The sequence below is a fragment of the Brachionichthys hirsutus genome, chromosome 21 (assembly GCF_040956055.1).
Source record: "Brachionichthys hirsutus isolate HB-005 chromosome 21, CSIRO-AGI_Bhir_v1, whole genome shotgun sequence".
In the NCBI taxonomy this organism is placed as follows: domain Eukaryota; kingdom Metazoa; phylum Chordata; class Actinopteri; order Lophiiformes; family Brachionichthyidae; genus Brachionichthys; species Brachionichthys hirsutus.
Genome location: NC_090917.1, coordinates 8700137 through 8721865, shown reverse-complemented (window position 1 = coordinate 8721865; position 21729 = coordinate 8700137). Strand labels below are relative to the sequence as shown.

General features: G+C 43.9%; 4 protein-coding genes and 1 non-coding gene across 5 annotated transcripts; 1 reads left to right on the top strand and 4 right to left on the bottom strand.

Moving 5' to 3' along the window:
- Positions 1–1768: 1768 nt before the first annotated feature.
- On the bottom strand, positions 1769–5830 carry wdr45b (WD repeat domain 45B). Its single transcript, XM_068754460.1, has 10 exons — positions 5764–5830; positions 4730–4804; positions 3673–3774; positions 3424–3511; positions 3091–3185; positions 2799–2989; positions 2630–2715; positions 2394–2495; positions 2192–2313; positions 1769–1875 (listed from the first exon to the last, which is right to left on the bottom strand). Exons 1-10 carry the CDS (start codon positions 5828–5830, stop codon positions 1769–1771), a joined length of 1035 nt encoding a protein of 344 aa, XP_068610561.1.
- A 449-nt stretch (positions 5831–6279) lies between these two features.
- trnar-ccu (transfer RNA arginine (anticodon CCU)) lies at positions 6280–6352 on the top strand. The gene has a single exon. It is a non-coding gene; the product is annotated as a tRNA-Arg (tRNA).
- A 379-nt stretch (positions 6353–6731) lies between these two features.
- Positions 6732–12288, bottom strand: LOC137910481 (zinc finger protein 791-like). The gene is made up of 7 exons (XM_068754916.1): positions 12159–12288; positions 10762–10964; positions 10119–10220; positions 9678–9770; positions 9468–9578; positions 9264–9387; positions 6732–9048 (listed from the first exon to the last, which is right to left on the bottom strand). Exons 1-7 carry the CDS (start codon positions 12184–12186, stop codon positions 7022–7024), a joined length of 2688 nt encoding a protein of 895 aa, XP_068611017.1. The 5' UTR covers positions 12187–12288; the 3' UTR covers positions 6732–7021.
- A 1169-nt stretch (positions 12289–13457) lies between these two features.
- On the bottom strand, positions 13458–16980 carry LOC137910479 (zinc finger protein 431-like). Its single transcript, XM_068754915.1, has 2 exons — positions 16137–16980; positions 13458–15347 (listed from the first exon to the last, which is right to left on the bottom strand). Exons 1-2 carry the CDS (start codon positions 16978–16980, stop codon positions 14089–14091), a joined length of 2103 nt encoding a protein of 700 aa, XP_068611016.1. The 3' UTR covers positions 13458–14088.
- Positions 16981–17039: 59 nt separating this feature from the next.
- Positions 17040–20510, bottom strand: LOC137910478 (TERF1-interacting nuclear factor 2-like). The gene is made up of 7 exons (XM_068754914.1): positions 20504–20510; positions 19772–19974; positions 19129–19230; positions 18688–18780; positions 18477–18587; positions 18272–18395; positions 17040–17047 (listed from the first exon to the last, which is right to left on the bottom strand). The coding sequence occupies exons 1-7, from the start codon at positions 20508–20510 to the stop codon at positions 17040–17042; spliced, it is 648 nt and encodes a 215-aa protein (XP_068611015.1).
- Positions 20511–21729: the final 1219 nt, after the last annotated feature.

The window sequence follows — 21729 nt, the reverse complement described above, 5'->3', positions numbered from 1 at the left end:
ATATTCAAAGTAGAAAAGATATGAAACATGAAATTAACTGTAAAAGCAGATGTTACATTTTATTCACAATTTGAAATGCAGGTTTCTCAATCATTCTGAGCGTCGGACACAAGTTGGCTTTTGGGTTTGTGCAGCATCCCTGCTGTTGTCAGTCTGTTCAACCTGCAATGGTACAATCTGATGTAAAAAAAAAAGTGTGTTCTTGCATTGAATCAACAAAACATTTAGCAATTAACCTTGGACTTAAAAATGAAAACTAATATTTAGTGACATTAACACAATGCTGCTTTATCCACATGTAGACAGGAGATCTCTGTACGGCTTCACCAAAGCGCTTCCGAGTCCCTGACCTGCTTTAGCTGAACGATTAGCGAGGCTAAGTCAAACATCAGTGCCACCATTTGAGGTGAAGGCTGCTCGGATGTGGAGGCAAGGTGACGGACCAACCAAACAAACAAACAAAAAAGAGGAGAAACTATTTAGCATTCTTGGAATTCTGGTGTAACTGCATCCGGAAAATTTAACATTTAAAAAAAAGGTCCATTCTAAACAGTTTAAAACAAATTGCCTCTTATTCACCCCGATTAGATTTCAGTTGAGATGAATGTTGATCTCTTCAGCTTTCTGGGTCAAGGAAGAAGAAAACTCGCCTTTCACACACTTGAAATGGTTGAACATCCGAGCTAACACGTGGTCTTGCTGAGGAGTTGGATGAGAAGATTAATATCACTCATGACACCTGCTACGACGGGGTGGGACGGCTCCACGCCTGAGTGGAAGCGCTTCCTCACCCACAGCTTCCACACGGGGCGAGTACAAAGATTACTGGACATGACGAGCGGATTTATTATCAGTCGGCAGTTTCATAGCGAGTGAATGTTTTCAGTCTGGTGTGAAATGTTCCACTCAGTATGAGCCAGTGAAGGACAATAAAGACGCACCCTCTGGGGGTGGGGGCCGGATCCAATCGGGGTAGCAATAGCTGCCAATCAATCATTGATTTAAAAAACAAACACCAAAGAGGCTGATCACCTCCATCGATGCTAAGCTAAGCTAACTGTAGAGTCACAGTCACCCATCTGACATGAGATCTTCTCCTAACCCTCAGCAGGACAACGTCTCCAAAATAACAACTGACTTCTTAAAGCTTTCTTGGTCAGACAGACAAAAACACAAAAGAAAACATTGTGCAATGTACGACAAAAGGAAGCGTGAAACAAAAATACACAATCATATATCTTTTTCTGTACAAATCTATGTGGTTCGTTCAACGCAGCGAAGAGAAGAAACTGCCTCAGGCAGGATCCTGGTCCAGATGTTACTTTGGCCCTACCTTCATTCTGAGCCTGCTTTGCAAACACCTTATATGATACACTGGTATATACTTAAACACATATGCATATATGACAACAGCAACATGTTCACACACGAACTCGCTCCACTCTTGAGGCACTCCCTGTAAGCGGGTTGGGTGGTGTTAGTCGAAAGAACAGAACATCTCAATATTTGGGGTCCACCCAACTCCCAGAATCATCCACGTGATTCTTCCTCAGAAGACTTGTTAAAAAGCGTCTCGTCCTCCGTTCAGAAGAATGACTCTCCCTCGTTCCTCCAGCGATTGCTCCATCCCTCAATCCAGAGAGAGGAACGTCTGCAGCTTCCCGGAGGTTGCTCTGAGGCACGACGAGGGAACCTCGCCCATGTCCTCCAACATTATAAAAATAACAGGCTGTGTTATTAGTGTGGAGTCTCCAGAATGGGTCAAAGGTCATATTTTGTCATCGGTCATCTCCAGGAACTGGGCGTACACGTCCCTGGAACACTCCCCTTTATGGTTAAACAGGAACTTGTAGTAGCTGCCGTCAGCACAGATGGCTGCAGAGAGGAGAGAGACGAGAGGTCAGCAAATACAGTCAGACGGCTCTGTTGTTCCAAGGCGGGACGCGATCGCACGCCTCCGTTTGTCTTAGGACGGATCACACTTCCTGCAGGGGTGGATAAGGAAGAGTTCATTTTGAGAAGTAACAATTCGTCATTCAAGCAGGTTTCATGTCCTCGGGGGAAAAAGTCAAACGTTTCTATGTAGATGAAAAATAGATTCTAATCCGTCGTTACTGAAACTTAAACACGGTTCTGAATGAGACTGAAGCAGAGTTATCATGGCGACATCACCGGGGTGTTCGGAACTCACCAATGACAGCATTGGGCTCCGTCCCAAAAGCACACACACACGGAGAGCCCGAGGGGACCTGGAACTTGGAAAAGCTCCACTTGGAGCTGAAGTATTTCGGGAGAAAGCTGGCGGATGCCAAACTGCAGAGAGATGGACACACCCATTGAGACGTCCGTCCCGAGCGGGTCAGCAGAAAGGAGTCTGAAGTCCTCGGACTCACCTCGACTGTTTGTTTCTTTTGGGGTCGTCGGTAGCAAAGATGTGCACCGTGCCACGGTCGCTGGATACAGAGACGAGGGACGCGTCCTGGTTGAAGTTAATACTGAGGAACACAACGAAGGAGACGGAAAGCTGAAACTAAACCCGCCGTGAAGCTGCTGGAGCAACGTCAGGGTCCTTCACCCGAAGCTGCATTCAAACTCTAGTGCCGTTCGGCAACACAAACACACTCCTTACCAGTAAATGTTTGCGGCCTGAGAGCCGCGTCGGAACTCCTGAATGAGTTGACCTGCAGATGTGTCAAAAATCCGGATGAGAGTTCCCTGTGGAAGCAACACGGGTCAGTCCCGAATCAGCACGATTCCTGTTTCGGTGCATTCCCTTCGTCGGTGCTAGCATGGCTCACTTTTTCTGACGCTGTAGCTATTCTCGTGCCCTGTAGATTTAGAGCGATACAGCACAGCGCCCCCTCGTGGGCAGGGATATCTACCGGGGGCTTCTCGGTGTTAGCCAGATCCACGATCTGCACGTGGCCCGAGTGAGTCCCAGGAAAGGCCAGCAGAGAGTTGTTGCTGTTGGGACACAGCACGCACAGACCTGGGGGGGGAAGAAGGTGACGCCGTGTGACTCCCAGCATCCTGTGAGATGTTTGGGGGGGGGGGGGGGGGGGGGTAAAGTGCTTGTTCCATCGGACTGACCTTTCGGGTTGTAGCACGTCTCAAACACGTGCAGCTGATGGGGGTTGTGGGTAAATGTGAACACTTTGATCATGGAGTCCAGGACAACAACGATCCTGAGAACAAATCAGACCTCAAGGCTAAAGTTTGAACTAGCCTACCAGCTAGCGTTAACCCTTTGATGACTCCAGAGTTAATCAGCGACAGCGAGATTAAACTAAAACATTTCTGACATGTTTGAACCAAAAGAGGAACCTCCCACCCACTGCATTACACAACACTTATTATGCAAGCCCCGAACACATGATCTACCTTTAGAAAGATGACCTAAAGTCCATTTCATCCTATATTTACCTGTCACGCCGAAGTTTCACCGCTTTAACTTCGGTTGAGAATTCGATCTCAATAACCGTCTTCTTCTTCAGGTCATCCCAGATCATCACTGGAACATGGAAACACACAGATGAGTAGAGAACATCAAAGAGGAACGGAGTCCCTAGCAGCTCTTTGAGTGCAGTCCAAAAGTCGAACTGTCTCGAGTCTCATAGGTCGTACGTCGACGGCCACCTGTACCAGCTTTCTTCAGGAGGAGATGAAACGTACCTTTGTTGGTCGGGTACTTGGGTTTCTTTCCTCCTCCCACGAGTGCTAAATAGTTGCACCTGAACAGCATCTCCACGTGGCCAACGCCTCCTTCCAGGAACTCTGAAAGGGAAAATCACAGATTCTGAATTCAAGTAGAGCAAACAGCCCTCATCATCACAGCTGAGCATCCAAGGCGATTGATTCATGTCAGCATAGAACTGGATCAGCACAGAGCTAATATGTCAAATGGCCTCTGCAGAATGACTCAGGCCCAGGTCATGTGTTGAATCAGTTTCAGCTCTGTTTGGAGAGAAACTTCCCATTTATCCCACAAGATGTTCTAATTGTGCTCCCTGCAGCAGATCAGCTGGTTTTTCTGCGGCCGTAAAGCAAAGCTTTGATCCAATAGCAGCCATCGACCACTTCCTCAATTACCTGTTTTGGGAAAGAAATTCGAAACGATTTCTTCAACAAATTATTTACAATTATTTAACTGATCGAGAATCAATTTGTCATCAAATCATCTGTGTCGGAGTCAATGTGATTCTATTTAACCAGAAGATTTCTAAGCAAAGAGACTAAAGAATATTTGAGGGTATTTCACAAATAAGATGAAGCAGTTGAGTCCTAGATGAGCTTGAAAGGGTCTGAATGGCAACATGACCAAATATGTTCGTTTGCTTTGTAATATAGCCCAGCGCCGTTTTAGCATCTTGTCACTTAAAGCAAGAAAGTGGGTAAATCATTAGGATTTCCCGATGATTATAAACCTGAAACGAAGACATAATATCCCAGCGTTCCTGCTGCCAGCTCTAAGGGGGAAGTGCCCCCCCCCCCCCCCTCAGTGTCCACCTCTACCGAGTCATCTTCTCCTTGTGATTACTTTGTTTTAAGCATTTTATATGGAAATAAATAACCAGAGATTTTGGTGCCCACACAAAGCTGTTGCCACCGCCTAAAAAGATTCCTCTGGGAAATATTGGCTCAGATAGATGGGAATCCATAATGGCTAATCCCTCATGGTCCCATTCAAACATCTGTTCATGATTAAAACGACTATAAACGTTCATGTTACCCTGTTTCTCTTTCTCCTTGAGGGGATCTGTGTTGTACACACGAAATCCGTTTTCCATTCCACAGGCGAAGCATCCTAGAGAAACACAATGACGAAGCAGCCGTCAGAGATTGTGACATTAGTCAGCAGCTGTTCTCGTATCAGGGTTTTGTTTTCTGCACACATGAAACATGACATTACCGGTACATCCCTACACCGTCAACGTTCACAGGCTGATCTGTGAACCTGCAGAGCTGAGCTCATTAACAGAAGAACAAACGAATGGCCTCCGATGGAATTCAAACTCCACCGACACACCCTATGCTGACAGAGGAAGATGATGCGACCGCTACTTTATTTAGGTCGAATCATTTTAGGTATTGAGATGGAACAATCTACAATCCACAATCTAGTTCTGTAATGCCATGTTAATGTTGATTAGGTTGCAAGAAAGAAAACATTTTATCAGCTTGACGGCCGCGCTAAGTATGTGGAACAGGAGCAGTCCTGAATAAGAACGATGCACAGACCAACTTAAAAACACATGCACCTGAAAAGGTTTAAGTCATTTTGGAGGAGCTACATTTAACTTTTGCAGGAAAATGCGATAGCGATAGAACCGCATCTTAGCTTAAGGTTGAACTAACTGCTGTTATTGTTTTAGTTATTCGCCGTACACTTCCCATTTACGTGTAAAAAACAACCAGAACAATACTGACATAACAGAAGTTAGCTGACTGGTATGTTTAGCCGACAACAACAACAACAACAACAAAAAGCTATTGTTGTTAGCTTTAGCTAACTAGCTACATAAGCTAGCCGACAAAGCTAACGCTAGCTTAATGTTTTAGACATTTGCGTTTACCCTTGTTAACGGTCCAGTAATCGTATCATAAGTTCAAAATAAATCAAAAAGCTTAAAACTATATTTAGAAATATTTAATAATGTACGGTACGGTAAATTTAAGTTGTGAATAAATAGGTTTCGTAATGTTAGCTTAGCGTCCACGACGGTGCCGTTCCCATTTGTAAGAGTAGACAGTGCCGCTACTTACCATGATCCTGGTTAAATCCTGCGTAAAGGAGCCCATTCCCGTGAGGATTAGAGGGGAGTAAATTCATTCTTCTAACAGAAGAGCCAAATATGAAATAACGATAACAATTGAATCCAACACCTGCTGCCTAACAGTATCTCATCCACCATTCCTTCTGGCTCTGCCGGGCAGAAAGAAGGAAAACAACGGAGGCTGGTTCCTGCTCCGAGCGAGGATTCATTCAACTTCTGTAGTGGAGAAAGGATCTAATTCTCTACTGGCGTCATTTCACTAAAAGTATACACATAAATGTGCGTGTGCCTACTATGAACAAAGGAAGGGCTATAATCACCAAACTACCGATACCTCAACCGATCATTACTTTTTTCCATCACATGACTGATCCAATGGCGGTTGTTGACGTGGCTCATCAATAAAAGTCACGACATTGTGTCGACTGCGCCTAGGAAGTTAGTGGGTCGCAGCCCGACGCCCTATTGTATTTGATGTGTTATAGACACTCGCAAAAGACAGGAAGCCCCAGTGGCCTAATGGATAAGGCACTGGCCTCCTAAGCCAGGGATTGTGGGTTCGAGTCCCATCTGGGGTGGTTGCTTTTTATGTATTTTTTAATTACAACTTTACCCAGAACTGCGATGCAGCTACATGCAGACAAAGTGAATGAAGTCGACTGGAACCTTGAAGACCTTTCGCCTCTATTCCAAGAGGCTTCCTCAGTTCTGAACAGCTTTTGGAGAGTTCCTGATATTTGAGTATATACAGCAGATACTGTATGTAGTATGTACCATGAACCTGGATAAATGAGAAACTTCACAGGCAAGAAGTGGGACAGTTTGGTCCAAAGTTAAGCATGATTGTCATCGACTGCACCGTCGCATTGGATTGAGACAACGCCCACTTGAAATATAAATTGAACACGTGATTGTGGTGATTACTAAATCATCAGTAAATCAAAACACTTCAAATGGAAATTATTTATTCAAGAAAAAAAAAATACACTTTCAAAAGAAACAATTTGTAATCACTTTTACATACAAATCTTATGTAGAGCTACAGGAAACATTTCTGTAGAAAGAAAAAAAAAAAACCTTTTTTAGTTCACTTTACACATGATCCATTCAGAACAATTCAAGCTGTGAAAGCCACCGAGATAACTGCGTGGCTGACATACGGGAAAATCCTTCTATATCTACAAGACTGAAATTTCCTTGATTGAAGTCAAATCAGATTCTTCAAAATCCGGTCTAGAACTGACGCTTCAAGCGTGAACTAGCCTGCGGTGTCTTTTTAGGCCATGCAAGCTTGAAAAGCCCTTGCTGCACACTGTACAAACATACGGCCTCTCTCCAGTATGGGTTCGCATGTGCAGGGTAAGAAAGCAGGACTGGACAAAGCCCTTTTGACAGATGTTGCACTTAAATGGTCGTTCTCCAGTATGGTATCTTCTGTGTATTTTTAATTCTGCAGCCGATCTGAAACACTTCTCGCAATCCTCGCACTTGAAAGGCCTTTCGCCCGTGTGAATCAGAGTATGCCTCACCAAAGCGTCCTTGCCAAAGAAGCCTTTTCCACAGTGCTCGCACGGGAAACGCAGCCCTTTGTGATGGAAATTGTCGTGTTTCAGAAGGCATCTTCTAGAAGTGAAGGACTTCCCACACTGAGCACAGGTAAACGTTGGCAAGGGCTTCTCTGGGAAAGGTTCACCAGGGTGGTGCACACGCGCCACGTGCCTCGTTAGTGTGACGCCGTGCCGGAATTTCTTGCCACATTCCCAGCAGAGGAATGGATATGCTTTCGTGTGTTTTTTATGGTGCTCCACAAGGTCAGAGTACGATCTGAATCTCTTGCTGCATGATGTACACTGAAATGGTTGGTAGCCAGTGTGTTTCCACTCGTGCCTGATAAAGCGCTTCAAACTTGCAAAAGTTGTTTGGCAGTGGGTGCAGATGAAAGGCTCAGTAGGATTGTGGATGTCTATGTAGTGCTTATGAAGCGCCTTGAACACGGGGAAGTTGGCCTCACACTGGTTGCACTGAAACGGGGTGTGGGACTCTTTATGCATAGCCAGCGCCTCCGGGTCTCGGACCAGCTTCATGCAGACTTCACAATAGAGTGGATTGTGAGTTTGCTTGTGGGACACCAATGTGGATTTGTACTTGAACGCCTTGTCGCATGCATCACATCTGAAGCAATGCTTGACATCGGCCGTTTTCTCAGGATCCACCTGAAGCTCATTGTAGCAAATGTTTCTCAAGTGGAACCTAAAAGTCTGTTTGCACTTGAACTCAACACTGCACTGAGGACAGTAAAACGGACCTTCGGCCAAACCTTTGCTTCCGTCGGGGCTCATCTGTCCAGAGTCTCTGGAAGATCTCCTTTCAGAAGACGGCAAGTAATCCGGGTCCTGGCCTGCGCTATCAGACGTCTGCTCTTCATTGGTCGCTTCACGAGAAACCCCACTGGATGTCTGCTCATCACCTTCTGCCGTCGTCTCTCCAGGTTTTGCTTTCGTCATGCCTGGACATCTGTGCTGCTGCAAGTAGCGCAAGCTCTTGTAGAACCTTTTACAGGCCGGACAAGAATAGGGCAACTCGTCTGAATGGCGACTCATGTGACGCTCTAAAAACTTGGCATGACTCACCACCTTGCCGCATACTTTGCATGTTCTCTCCTCCAAGGCTGAACCATGGGAGCTGGCTAATTTCCCAGAGCCGCTGTTAGCAGCACTATTGCCCTTCGCTTTGCCCGACTTCCTCCACTGAGACAGGTAACGTTTCATCTTGAGTCCACGGTTCTTCCGCACTGGCCTTTCCCACACGTTATAATCTGGATCGTCTTGTTTACTCCGTGCTCTGCTTTGCACTTCAAAGTCTTCATCAACAGGAAGCTTCTTTTTCCTCCCACGGCGGTTTGGTTTCTTCTCTACCTCGCCGAGCACAGTCACTTGGCCGTCCTCCCCGATCATCAGTGTTCCCGACTGGCCATCCTGGAGGTCGCCTTCCATTCCACACCCACTGGCTTCAGTGCCTTCAGCAGGATCTGGGTCTGTGTCCAACTCTGTCTTCACCTCACCGCTGAGGCCGAACCACTGGGTTTGCCCACACGCATTGCTCCCGCTTCCCTCGCCGTACACTTCTTTGTTCTGAGATTGCACCTCCATCTCTGTGCAGACTGAATACTCAAGTCCTTCTCCATCCGTTTCCGTTTGTTCATTGACAATCACAACTCTTTCCACAGGAGGGAGACACAAAGCTGACAAGATGCCGCTGTCAACAACGCACGATTCTGAAAAGAAAGGTCACAGGACTGGTTAAATTCAGTATTCATACCAAGCAGGCAACCTATACGATATTTTGTGCAGTGCAAAAGTAACTGCCGGATACTTAATCCTTTCTGCTGACTGTATAAATTATGACATAATACGTGTAGCACTTTCTGTCCCACATAAAGCATCAAAGAGACATTCTGTGAGCAGGTCATTGATTTCTTCAGAAGCTCACCGATGTTCTCCAACCGGCTGAGATCTTTCTGGGTGCCCAGCAAGGTTTTGAGCTCATGAGATTGAGCAAACATTTCCATGCACTCATTCAGAGCAGATGAAGTATCCCTGAGCAGAGATGCAATCTGACAGACAAAAGGAAATTAATGTGGGGAAACTGATTACTAGCTCTAATTTTACTGATAATCATTACGCTGAAGTCTACCTGTTGGAGCGTTTGGGCAGGAAGGAGCTTCTCCAGTCGTGACAGAAACAACCACATCAGCGTCTGGATTGCTTTGTCATATGTGGGGCCAAAGTCTCCTGGGAAAACATCCTGGAAGAGGAAAGGACGTAAATGACAACTCTAGATCCAAATCTCTGAACCGTCTTTAGAAAACAACACTTAATGTTTTGCTTCAACATGAACATCTACCAGGAAAAAGTTGCTTCTCTCTTCGGGATCTCTCAGGAGGTTTTGGACAAGGCCCATGAAATGTGAGTCAGACACTCCTTGTTCAGCATCAGGCTGTAGTAAAAGACAGTTTAAGGTTTTAGTGCCCGGGAACCGGGGAGTGGAAAGTATTTGAGAAGAGCCATTCTCTTGTTGTACAGTCGTTCCTCGCTATACGAAGAACATCATTGTCTTATCCTAAATAAAACTAGAGACGACCACCATCCTCATACAATCAAAAAAACATCAAATGAAGACATGGTGAGAAGACAGATGGGACTTACACGACATAGTGCAAGTAGAAAACAGGCAACAAGCAAAATATGAAAACATGCAGGTCATCACAGCCTAAACTGAAGTATACGAAAGGATGAAAACATTCACACGCGAGATGATTTATATCGACTGCAAGTTGAAGCTCACCTCCATGCTCCACAGAGATTGGAGGTTCTGCATTCGGTCAAGATGTGGCTGAATGATCTGGAGGTCAGCAGTCTCCTCAGAGCGGCACAGCTCCAGGATCAGCTGCAATCAGGACAATAATAAACTGCCTGCTGATAAAATGCTGCCCAGAACTGCACAATCGTCTGAATACAGAATACAGCTCTGTGAAAGAAAGCACAGGCTTTGTATAAAATGTAAATTTATTAGTGACATCTGAAATGGTCTGGTTTTTTTGGGATGGTGTCGTGGGGGGGGGCGTGTCTCTGATGCTGGAAAAACCCAAAAGGAAACAAAGTAGAATGTAAAGATTTCCTCGATCATATATTTATTATTTATTAGTAACTGAAATAACTGAAGAGCTGACAAATGGTGTCCAGCTACAAGTACAGATACCTTCTTTTATCCCATCGTTTGGTTTGGTTTTCCACTCCGAAACGTAGCTTATCAAAGCTAATTCACCGGATAGAACATTTTTAATTTGTGTAGACCATTTCTGATCTGGCAAATATTCTGATTCAGTGTCAACACGTTGTTGTTTTTGTATTAATACGGTTGTTAACATGGTCATGTTTTTCAAAAATATATTTTTTGTTCAGTCATTTGAAGAAACAAACTTCCTCACCCTTGCTCGGAGACCTAAAATGAGTTCAGCCCGCTGCCTTGTGGATAAAAGTTGAGGTACAATCTCTGTAACCATGAAAACAAACTCCTCAAGTAGTCCATAATCCGAAACAACTTTCTGCTCCACTGTCTGCCAGATTGCTGCAGAGACGAGTCGAATCGGTGGGACCAGGAGCCTCAAGGCAGACAGAGGAAGAGAGCGGCCTGCAAACAAGGACAAGCATTTCAAGAAATGTCTGAAAGGATGAAACAGTAGCTTTTCATGGAAGAGACTGGTCAGATAAGCCTTTACTTTATGGTTGCATTTTTAAAAAATCCTTTTTTTCTTTTACTTAATGTGTCAAAACGTGTATATTTTCCATTCTCTCAAACCTGTTTAGAGCAAGTATTGCAAATTACAATCGTGTTCCTCTGAAACTGAAATAAATATCACAGGTTGTGACACGTTTGCTCTCAAGTCTGATCAGCAGTTTGAAGTTCGGACCACAATAATAAACGAGAGAGAGAAAACTAAAGTTACACACCACCTCCACCTCCTGCAACAGATTGTGTAAGTGTTTCACATGTCAATGAAAGCAAGTTGGCTTTGTATTCTAAGATACGCAGAAAATTAGAGGAGACAAATAGACATTTGACAAATCCTAATGGACCGTTACACCAAACTACATTTTGTTCAGGTCAGAAGAATAATCGTTTTGAGGAATTTATTTTATAAAAAGGCAAAACATCACACCAGGCATCTCCAAAGCAATGCTAGGTTAATAAACAGAATAAACCAAGACGTGTCTTTAATCCCTTGTGCCCTGTGATACTTTTCTATCTAGATTGGTCATGGTTTATGAAACCAAAAACTGTCGAGAGACTTATTTTAAAAGGTAATCATCGCCATGTTATCAGAAATTCAATAAACAGACTTCAACACCAAGGGCACATCAAAGGCGGATATAAGCTTCCTGTTCTCTTCTGGAAAATTCATGTCGGCATACGATTAAATTGCCTACAAATTACAATGATAGATATTTAGAAACATACACTCATATTCCCTTGCGCTGTTTGTTGGGTTAGTTCGTTAGAAAACAGCAGAAATTAAGCAGTCTGAGGTGATTGTATCCAGTTAATTTAGCGTTAGCTAAAACAGTAACTTACATCGTACTTATTTAGCATTAGCATGTTCCCCAAAACTGCCACTCGATGAATCTAATAACATTAAAGTAGCCCTCATTATTATTTCAATTAGACTAACAATTCAATACAACCTTAAGTCCAAGTCAATTTAAATGTTTTACGCACTAAAAACAGCGCAAGAACGCCATCTCCGAGACAAAGTTAGCAATGACACTCCCGCGCGCGGGCTGCGTTGCGGCCTAGGCTAACAAGCTAGCGTGTGTCAATACTCACCAGCTAACTCGGATATACCTCCGTCCATCCTGCGTGTCCACTGCAGTTACATTAGTTAGTGAAAATCTGTTCGTTACTCAACACGAGTCAAATCCTGTATTTTTGAGGCGGCTGTGTCCCGAGACCCAAATCACACGAGCAGATCTTTATGCGTCAACAGTTGCCTTCCGGTCCGGTCGGAATAATAATCCGATGGGAGGCAGGACCAGGCATTCAATAGTTCCGCACCCCTCCCCCGTTTAGTCCTTTTCAGTGCATGCTGTCTGTAAAATAAACAAACCTTCACCAAGCAGCTCATTTCCCCCTCCTCATTGAATTTACGGCGTCCACATGGTGATCTGGATCATCATTAAAAGGTTCTAAATTGTTCTTGGACTTTTATTCACAAAATAGCATTGTGAATGCATTTGCAGAAGATGCAAACCAGTATTGGGATCCATGTAATGGGGTTGTGTCCAGCTGCTGAATGCCATTCAATCTTCACTACTTTGGACAACCGTTTAAATATAAATACAAAATTGGGACATCATTGTATAAAAAGGAAATAGAATGTGATGATTTCCAAAGCATTGCAATCCCTTATTTATTTGAAAGTACAGTCGTATAAAAACAACATATCAAATATTTTTAAAAAAAATGTTTTTAAATGACTAAATTTTATATCAGCAACACATTTCAGAAGCATTGGTTCACTGATTGGTTCACCTGAAAGATTCTGCAGTGATACTGCATTAAAATCAAACAGGGGCAGCACAGTGGCACAGCGGGTAGCCGTTGTTTCACAGCAAGGTCACAGGTTCAATTCCAACTTGGGGTCTTTCTCTGAGGAGTTTGCATGTTTTCTCTGTGTTTCCTCTCACCACCAATATATGCAATTTAGGTAAATTAGCAATGTTAAATTGTCAGTAGGTGTGAGTGATTGTCTGTCTGTCTGGCGGCTTGTCCAGGGTGTACCATGTATCTCTCGTAGACTGCTGGGATAGGCTCCAGCAATATCCGCTACCCGGATTTTGGATAAAACGGTCACAAAAATGAATAAATGAACAAAAGACAGGATTCTGTCATAATAGAACTAATTACAGATGGCATTAGTGAAGCCGCTAATAATGCTAAACCTTACGTTCAAGATTTGGAGCAACATATGCTACCGAGTTGACAACAGGGAAGGCCGTGCTTATTTTACCCCGATACCACGTTCTGCACGGCTAACAGCGCGACTCGTCCGTTAGAGACTGGGTGCTAAACTGACCTGCCCGCAGTCCAGATCTGTTACCCATATGAAAATATAAAACACATGAATGAATGAATGACTTTTTTATTTCAATCATTTGAAATACAATCTTAGTGATATTTTCAACATGTCATGATGACTTTGAAATCATTGCTTGCAATTTTTATTTATATTTCAGACGGCATACCAATTGTCACCAAGGACAACAGATCCTATCTTTTTGTATTCAACAAATTGTTTTGTAAACGCCTAGTGCTCATATTCCTTAAGATTCCTATAGGATTAAGTTGTCATAAATATATATATATGGCATAGTGGCACAAAGTTAGCATTGCTACCTCAGTGCAAGAAGATTCAGGGTTCTATCTGTACACAGCAAGATCCTTCCTCTACGGACGAACTTGGAAATTCCTTACAGTCCAGTTGTGTAAGCAGTATAATAACACTTTGTTACAAACATTGTGCTCTTGCAACTTTTGTTGGACGTTCTTGTTATTCTGACTTATTGACTCTTAATATGGTTTAGTTCAGTTACGGCTAAATATACTGAGAACTTGAGGTTCTCTCGAGAAGGCTAACTGTCATGCTCTGACTTAGATGTTGTTTAGCCAAATCAATGATTTAAATAATTCAACACTAAACCAGCTGGATGCGTATGAACCAAATTTCTAGAACTCAGTTCAGTGTGAGATACTCAACCTAAGAAACTGTATGTATGAGCTTTTTGTGTCTTCTCATGGAGTGACTCCAGAGGAAACCCTTGCCACAGATAGAGCAGACACAAGGTTTCTCTCCGGAGTGGATTTTCGCATGCGATTTGAAAACAGACTTTGTTACGAAGTCCTTTCCACAGACGTCACATTTGTATGGCCTCTCGCTTGTATGGTGTGTAAGGGCATGCGTCTTCACCTCACCAGCTGAAATGAAGCCTTTGTCACAATCAGGCTCAGTGCATTTGAAAGGTCTCTCTCCCGTGTGCATCAGTTTATGTCTAGCAATGTTGGATGCAGCAATCATCTTTCCACAGTCTGTGCACGGATGACGAAACAATTCAGTGAAGTGTTTGGTCCTCTGGTGTTTTCGAAGGGCTCCTTTCTCTTTGAAGGACTTCTCACACTCGGAGCACGAATGCTTCTTCTCATTCCGAGACCCACTGTGGATGAAATTGATGTGGCGCAACAGGTTGGGCCTTTGGGAGAACGTCTTGCCACAGTCAGAACACAAGTAGGGTTTCTCTCTCGTGTGGACTCGTTGGTGGAGAACGAGATCTACGTCAGTTTTGAATCTCAAACCGCAACCACCGGTAGCACATTGGAACGGTAGATGCCCATTGTGTTTCCATTCGTGCGCAATTAAAGCGTGCAGCTTGGAATATGTCTTTGGACAATGGTTGCATTTAAAGGGTTCTCTGATTTTATGAATGTTTTGGCAATGTTTTAGCAAGGGTTTGAAATGCTTGAAGGACTCCTCACACCGGTTACACTGAAACAGGGTGTGAGACGCCTTGTGTCTTTCCAGCGCTGCCGCATCTTGTAACACCTTCATACATACAGTGCAGTAAAGTTCGTGGTGGGTCAGTTGGTGCCTTTCCAGGCCAACTTTGTCCCTGAAGGCCACCTCGCAATTGTTACACCTGTAAATCTTCCTATACTTGTGTGGCTTCGCCAGATCTACTCGTAAGTAGTTGTTCTCAAAGCAGCTTCTTTTCAAATGCTGCTTAAAAGATGAATACAGCTTATACCTCCTGTCACATCGTGGGCAAGCAAAATCACCAGTGGGAAAGTGGGTTTTCATGTGAGTTCTTCCATGTGTCGTCACGTATTTCTTGCAGATAACGCAATGGAATGTATTAGTGTTTCTTGGAGCACTAATGTTGATGCCCTTCTTTCCGTTGCTTGCCGATTCATTTCCAGGACAAACAGAGTCAGGGTTTTCCTCCGAACAGCCAAACAAATCACCTTCAGACTCGCGCCTGACTTGAGTTACAGATGAACATTCATTATTGAAGCAGCTGGAAGAGGAATGTGGCACAGCTGAACTACAGCTGGCAGCCTCGTTTCGCTTTGAGCAGTCAGTCAGGCTCGACTCGTCTTCACTGCAGTCTGAGATGGGAGACTGAAACGAGTCTCCGCTGAAGCTCTCCGGATCCACTTTTTCCTGAGTAATGCCGAGGCTGGGTCTTTTTTCTTTTGAAGCTGATTTACACTTAAAGAAGCCAAATTCACGAAGAGCTTCTTTCTCCTTTAACAGGATCTTTTTCATCCTCAGGCCTCGGCTTCGCCTCACAGGACGACGCTGCAAAGACGATGGGATGTCGACTCGTTTTAGTTGAACACGACATTGTTTCAGACTCACTGATGTAATCTGCAGTTGACTTTGAACAAGGGCTTCCTTTTCTTTGTGCCTTGTTGTACCATCCAAAAGCATAGCTGCTTCATTTTCCCCCAGTGTACTCTGATTGTCGGCAATTGCATCTGTATTCACTTGAATTGCATGAGGCAAAGCTAAAGATATATTATCCACATCTGATGGAAATGACACTAAATTATTCCTGATATTTGCTTGTGGTTGCTTTTTATCCGTCGTCGTCCTTTCAACGGGAGGAAGTCTGAGAGCAGAAACAATGCAAGCATCATCCAATGGACTATCTGAAAAGAGAGGCTCTTTGTAGCAAATGTTTCTCAAGTGGAACCTAAAAGTCTGTTTGCACTTGAACTCAACACTGCACTGAGGACAGTAAAACGGACCTTCGGCCAAACCTTTGCTTCCGTCGGGGCTCATCTGTCCAGAGTCTCTGGAAGATCTCCTTTCAGAAGACGGCAAGTAATCCGGGTCCTGGCCTGCGCTATCAGACGTCTGCTCTTCATTGGTCGCTTCACGAGGAACCCCACTGGATGTCTGCTCATCACCTTCTGCCGTCGTCTCTCCAGGTTTTGCTTTCGTCATGCTTGGACATCTGTGCTGCTGCAAGTAGCGCAAGCTCTTGTAGAACCTTTTACAGGCCGGACAAGAATAGGGCAACTCGTCTGAATGGCGACTCATGTGACGCTCTAAAAACTTGGCATGACTCACCACCTTGCCGCATACTTTGCATGTTCTCTCCTCCAAGGCTGAACCATGGGAGCTGGCTAATTTCCTGGAGCCGCTGTTAGCAGCACTATTGCCCTTCGCTTTGCCCGACTTCCTCCACTGAGACAGGTAACGTTTCATCTTGAGTCCACGGTTCTTCCGCACTGGCCTTTCCCACACGTTATAATCTGGATCGTCTTGTTTACTCCGTGCTCTGCTTTGCACTTCAAAGTCTTCATCAACAGGAAGCTTCTTTTTCCTCCCACGGCGGTTTGGTTTCTTCTCTACCTCGCCGAGCACAGTCACTTGGCTGTCCTCCCCGATCATCAGTGTTCCCGACTGGCCATCGTGGAGGTCGCCTTCCATTCCACACCCACTGGCTTCAGTGCCTTCAGCAGGATCTGGGTCTGTGTCCAACTCTGTCTTCACCTCACCGCTGAGGCCGAACCACTGGGTTTGCCCACACGCATTGCTCCCGCTTCGCTCGCCGTACACGTCTTTGTTCTGAGATTGCACCTCCATCTCTGTGCAGACTGAATACTCAAGTCCTTCGCCATCCGTTTCCGTTTGTTCATCGACAATCACAACTCTTTCCACAGGAGGGAGACACAAAGTTAACAAGATTCCGCTGTCAATGAAAGATTCTGAAAAGAGAGTTCACAGAACTGGTTAAATTTAGTATTCATACGAAGCAGGCAACCTATACGATATTTTGTTACGTGCAAAACTAACTCCCGGATCTGAATTGAATATAAAATCCTTCCGCTCACTTTTAAAGCCCTCAACAGCCAGGCCCATCCTTAACATACAGAGCTGATTATCCCATATTTCCCCACTAGAACCCTGTGGTTCCAAAATGCTGGCCTGCTCTTGGTTCCAAAAATTTCCAAGAGCAGACAGGGGGCGGAGCTTCCAGTTATCAAGCTCCTTTATTGTGGAATCAGCTCCCTGATTGGTTCATGACATGAAGTGAAATGCTTTATTAATCATCATCTGCTGACACACACAATAAAATCGCGTTTTCACCCTAGAACAACGGGCCCTTTGAAACAACCACACACTAATACGTGCATCAAGGGGCCCCAGCACACGGAGAGGAAGTAGGGTGGAGGCGTGATCGGCGCACCTGGAGCCGTTAGCAGGGACGGTGCCTTGCTCAAGGGCACCTCGGCAGTGCACTGAGCCACTGCCGCCCATGAGACAGACACCATCTCTATGTTCAAGAGTAGACTAAAAACTTTCCTTCTTAACAAAGCTTATAGTTAATCAATACAATAATCAATATTCTGCCACAGGCCAGCATTGGTGGCTCAACATCACGACACTGAGCTCCTCCCTCTCACTCTGATTATTCATGTCATAAATATATGTAATCTCTCTCTATTCCCCGTAGTCTTGCTCTCTCTCTCCCTATACATCTCCTTGTTTTGACTATCCTGCGACCTGCCATTCGCTCCCTCTCCACCAACCCAGCCGGTCAGACAGATGGCCGTCCACCATGAGCCGAGGTTCTGTCCAAGGTTTCTGCCTGTTAAAGGGAAGTTTTTCCTTGCCTCCGTTGCCAAAGTGCTTGCTCTTGTGGGTCAAGTTGGGTTCTGTCTTTCCCTGCAGGTCTTTCCCTGCTACTCCTGTAAAGTTCCTTGAAATGACTTTCTGTTGTCATCTGGCGCTATGTAAACAAAACTGAATTGAATCTGTAATCCTTTCTGCTGACTGTATAAATTATGACATAATACGTGTAGCACTTTCTGTCCCACATAAAGCATCAAAGAGACATTCTGTGAGCAGGTCATTGATTTCGTCAGAAGCTCACCGATGTTCTCCAACCGGCTGAGATCTTTCTGGGTGCCCAGCAAGGTTTTGAGCTCATGAGATTGAGCAAACATTTCCATGCACTCATTCAGAGCAGATGAAGTATCCCTGAGCAGAGATGCAATCTGACAGACAAAAGGAAAGTTAATGTGGGGAAACTGATTCCTAGTTCTAATTTTACTGATAATCATTACACTGAAGTCTACCTGTTGGAGCGTTTGGGCAGGAAGGAGCTTCTCCAGTCGTGACAGAAACAACCACATCAGCGTCTGGATTGCTTTGTCATATGTGGGGCCAAAGTCTCCTGGGAAAACATCCTCGAAGAGGAAAAGGACGTAAATGACAACTCTAGATCCAAATCTCTGAACCATCTTTAGAAAACAACACTTAATATTTTGCTTCAACATGAACATCTACCAAGAAATAGTTGCTTCTCTCTTCCGGATCTCTCAGGAGGTTTTGGACAAGGCCCATGAAATGTGAGTCAGACACTCCTTGTTCAGCATCAGGCTGTAGTAAAAGACAGTTTAAGGTTTTAGTGCCCGGGAACCGGCGAGTGGAAAGTATTTGAGAAGAGCCATTCTCTTGTTGTACAGTCGTTCCTCGCTATACGAAGAACATCATTGTCTTATCCTAAATAAAACTAGAGACGACCACCATCCTCATACAATCAAAAAAACATCAAATGAAGACATGGTGAGAAGACAGATGGGACTTACACGACATAGTGCAAGTAGAAAACAGGCAACAAGCAAAATATGAAAACATGCAGGTCATCACAGCCTAAACTGAAGTATACGAAAGGATGAAAACATTCACACGCGAGATGATTTATATCGACTGCAAGTTGAAGCTCACCTCCATGCTCCACAGAGATTGGAGGTTCTGCATTCGGTCAAGATGTGGCTGAATGATCTGGAGGTCAGCAGTCTCCTCAGAGCGGCACAGCTCCAGGATCAGCTGCAATCAGGACAATAATAAACTGCCTGCTGATAAAATGCTGCCCAGAACTGCACAATCGTCTGAATACAGAATACAGCTCTGTGAAAGAAAGCACAGGCTTTGTATAAAATGTAAATTTATTAGTGACATCTGAAATGGTCTGGTTTTTTTGGGATGGTGTCGTGGGGAGGGGCGTGTCTCTGATGCTGGAAAAACCCAAAAGGAAACAAAGTAGAATGTAAAGATTTCCTCGATCATATATTTATTATTTATTAGTAACTGAAATAACTGAAGAGCTGACAAATGGTGTCCAGCTACAAGTACAGATACCTTCTTTTATCCCATCGTTTGGTTTGGTTTTCCACTCCGAAACGTAGCTTATCAAAGCTAATTCACCGGATAGAACATTTTTAATTTGTGTAGACCATTTCTGATCTGGCAAATATTCTGATTCAGTGTCAACACGTTGTTGTTTTTGTATTAATACGGTTGTTAACATGGTCATGTTTTTCAAAAATATATTTTTTGTTCAGTCATTTGAAGAAACAAACTTCCTCACCCTTGCTCGGAGACCTAAAATGAGTTCAGCCCGCTGCCTTGTGGATAAAAGTTGAGGTACAATCTCTGTAACCATGAAAACAAACTCCTCAAGTAGTCCATAATCCGAAACAACTTTCTGCTCCACTGTCTGCCAGATTGCTGCAGAGACGAGTCGAATCGGTGGGACCAGGAGCCTCAAGGCAGACAGAGGAAGAGAGCGGCCTGCAAACAAGGACAAGCATTTCAAGAAATGTCTGAAAGGATGAAACAGTAGCTTTTCATGGAAGAGACTGGTCAGATAAGCCTTTACTTTATGGTTGCATTTTTAAAAAATCCTTTTTTTCTTTTACTTAATGTGTCAAAACGTGTATATTTTCCATTCTCTCAAACCTGTTTAGAGCAAGTATTGCAAATTACAATCGTGTTCCTCTGAAACTGAAATAAATATCACAGGTTGTGACACGTTTGCTCTCAAGTCTGATCAGCAGTTTGAAGTTCGGACCACAATAATAAACGAGAGAGAGAAAACTAAAGTTACACACCACCTCCACCTCCTGCAACAGATTGTGTAAGTGTTTCACATGTCAATGAAAGCAAGTTGGCTTTGTATTCTAAGATACGCAGAAAATTAGAGGAGACAAATAGACATTTGACAAATCCTAATGGACCGTTACACCAAACTACATTTTGTTCAGGTCAGAAGAATAATCGTTTTGAGGAATTTATTTTATAAAAAGGCAAAACATCACACCAGGCATCTCCAAAGCAATGCTAGGTTAATAAACAGAATAAACCAAGACGTGTCTTTAATCCCTTGTGCCCTGTGATACTTTTCTATCTAGATTGGTCATGGTTTATGAAACCAAAAACTGTCGAGAGACTTATTTTAAAAAGGTAATCATCGCCATGTTATCAGAAATTCAATAAACAGACTTCAACACCAAGGGTACATCAAAGGCGGATTTCATGTCGGCAAATGATTAATTGCCCACAAATTACAACGATAGATATTTCGAAACATACACTCATATTCCCTTGCGCGGTTTGTTGGGTTAGTTCGTTAGAAAACAGCAGAAATGAAGCAGCCTGAGGTGGTTGTAGCCAGTCAGTTTAGCATTAGCAAAACAGTAACTTACATCGTTCTTATTTAGCATTAGCATGTTGCCCAAAACTGCCACTTGATGACTAATAACATTAATGGAGGCCTCATTATTATTTCAATTAGACTAACAGTTCAATACAATCTTAAGTCCAAGTCAAATTAAATGTTTTACGGACTAAAACAAGAAAGCCATCTCCGAGACAAAGTTAGCAATGACACTTAGCATAGGCTGCGTTGCGGGCTATGCTAACAAGCTAGCGTGTGTCAATACTCACCAGCTAACTCGGATATACCTCCGTCCATCCTGCGTGTCCACTGCAGTTACATTAGTTAGTGAAAATCTGTTCGTTACTCAACACGAGTCAAATCCTGTATTTTCGAGGCGGCTGTGTCCCGAGACCCAAATCACACGAGCAGATCTTTATGCGTCAACAGTTGCCTTCCGTTCCGGTCGGAATAATAATCCGATGGGAGGCAGGACCAGGCATCATTAGTTCCGCACCCCTCCCCTGTTTAGTCCTTTTCGGTGAAAGCTGTCTGTAAAATAAACAAACCTTCACCAAGCAGCTCATTTCCCCCTCCAAATTGAATTTACGGCGTCCACATGGTGATCTGGATCATCATTAAAAGGTTCTAAATTGTTCTTGGACTTTTATTCACAAAATAGCATTGTGAATGCATTTGCAGAAGATGCAAACCAGTATTGGGATCCATGTGATGGGGTTGTGTCCAGCTGCTGAATTCCATTCAATATTCACTACTTTGGACAACCGTTTAAATATAAATACAAAATTGGGACATCATTGTATAAAAAGGAAATAGAATGTGATGATTTCCAAAGCATTGAAATCCCTTATTTATTTGAAAGTACAGTC

Coding starts and splice junctions, on each gene's coding strand:
- wdr45b (XM_068754460.1), bottom strand. CDS start 5,830: ATGAATTTACTCCCCTCTAATCCTCACGGGAATGGGCTCCTTTACGCA. Junction 3,512..3,672: donor CAAGTACCCGACCAACAAAG/GTACGTTTCATC, acceptor TCCATGTTCCAG/TGATGATCTGGGATGACCTG. Junction 3,186..3,423: donor GTGAAACTTCGGCGTGACAG/GTAAATATAGGA, acceptor ATTTGTTCTCAG/GATCGTTGTTGTCCTGGACT.
- LOC137910481 (XM_068754916.1), bottom strand. CDS start 12,186: ATGGACGGAGGTATATCCGAGTTAGCTG. Junction 10,221..10,761: donor TTTTAGGTCTCCGAGCAAGG/GTGAGGAAGTTT, acceptor TCCTGATTGCAG/CTGATCCTGGAGCTGTGCCG. Junction 9,388..9,467: donor CTGCCCAAACGCTCCAACAG/GTAGACTTCAGC, acceptor TTTGTCTGTCAG/ATTGCATCTCTGCTCAGGGA.
- LOC137910479 (XM_068754915.1), bottom strand. CDS start 16,980: ATGGAGGTGCAATCTCAGAACAAAGACGTGTACGGCGAGCGAAGCGGG. Junction 15,348..16,136: donor AAGCAAAGGTTTGGCCGAAG/GTCCGTTTTACT, acceptor GCGAGTCTGAAG/GTGATTTGTTTGGCTGTTCG.
- LOC137910478 (XM_068754914.1), bottom strand. Junction 18,588..18,687: donor AGAGAAGCAACTATTTCTTG/GTAGATGTTCAT, acceptor TTCCTCTTCGAG/GATGTTTTCCCAGGAGACTT. Junction 18,396..18,476: donor CTGCCCAAACGCTCCAACAG/GTAGACTTCAGT, acceptor TTTGTCTGTCAG/ATTGCATCTCTGCTCAGGGA.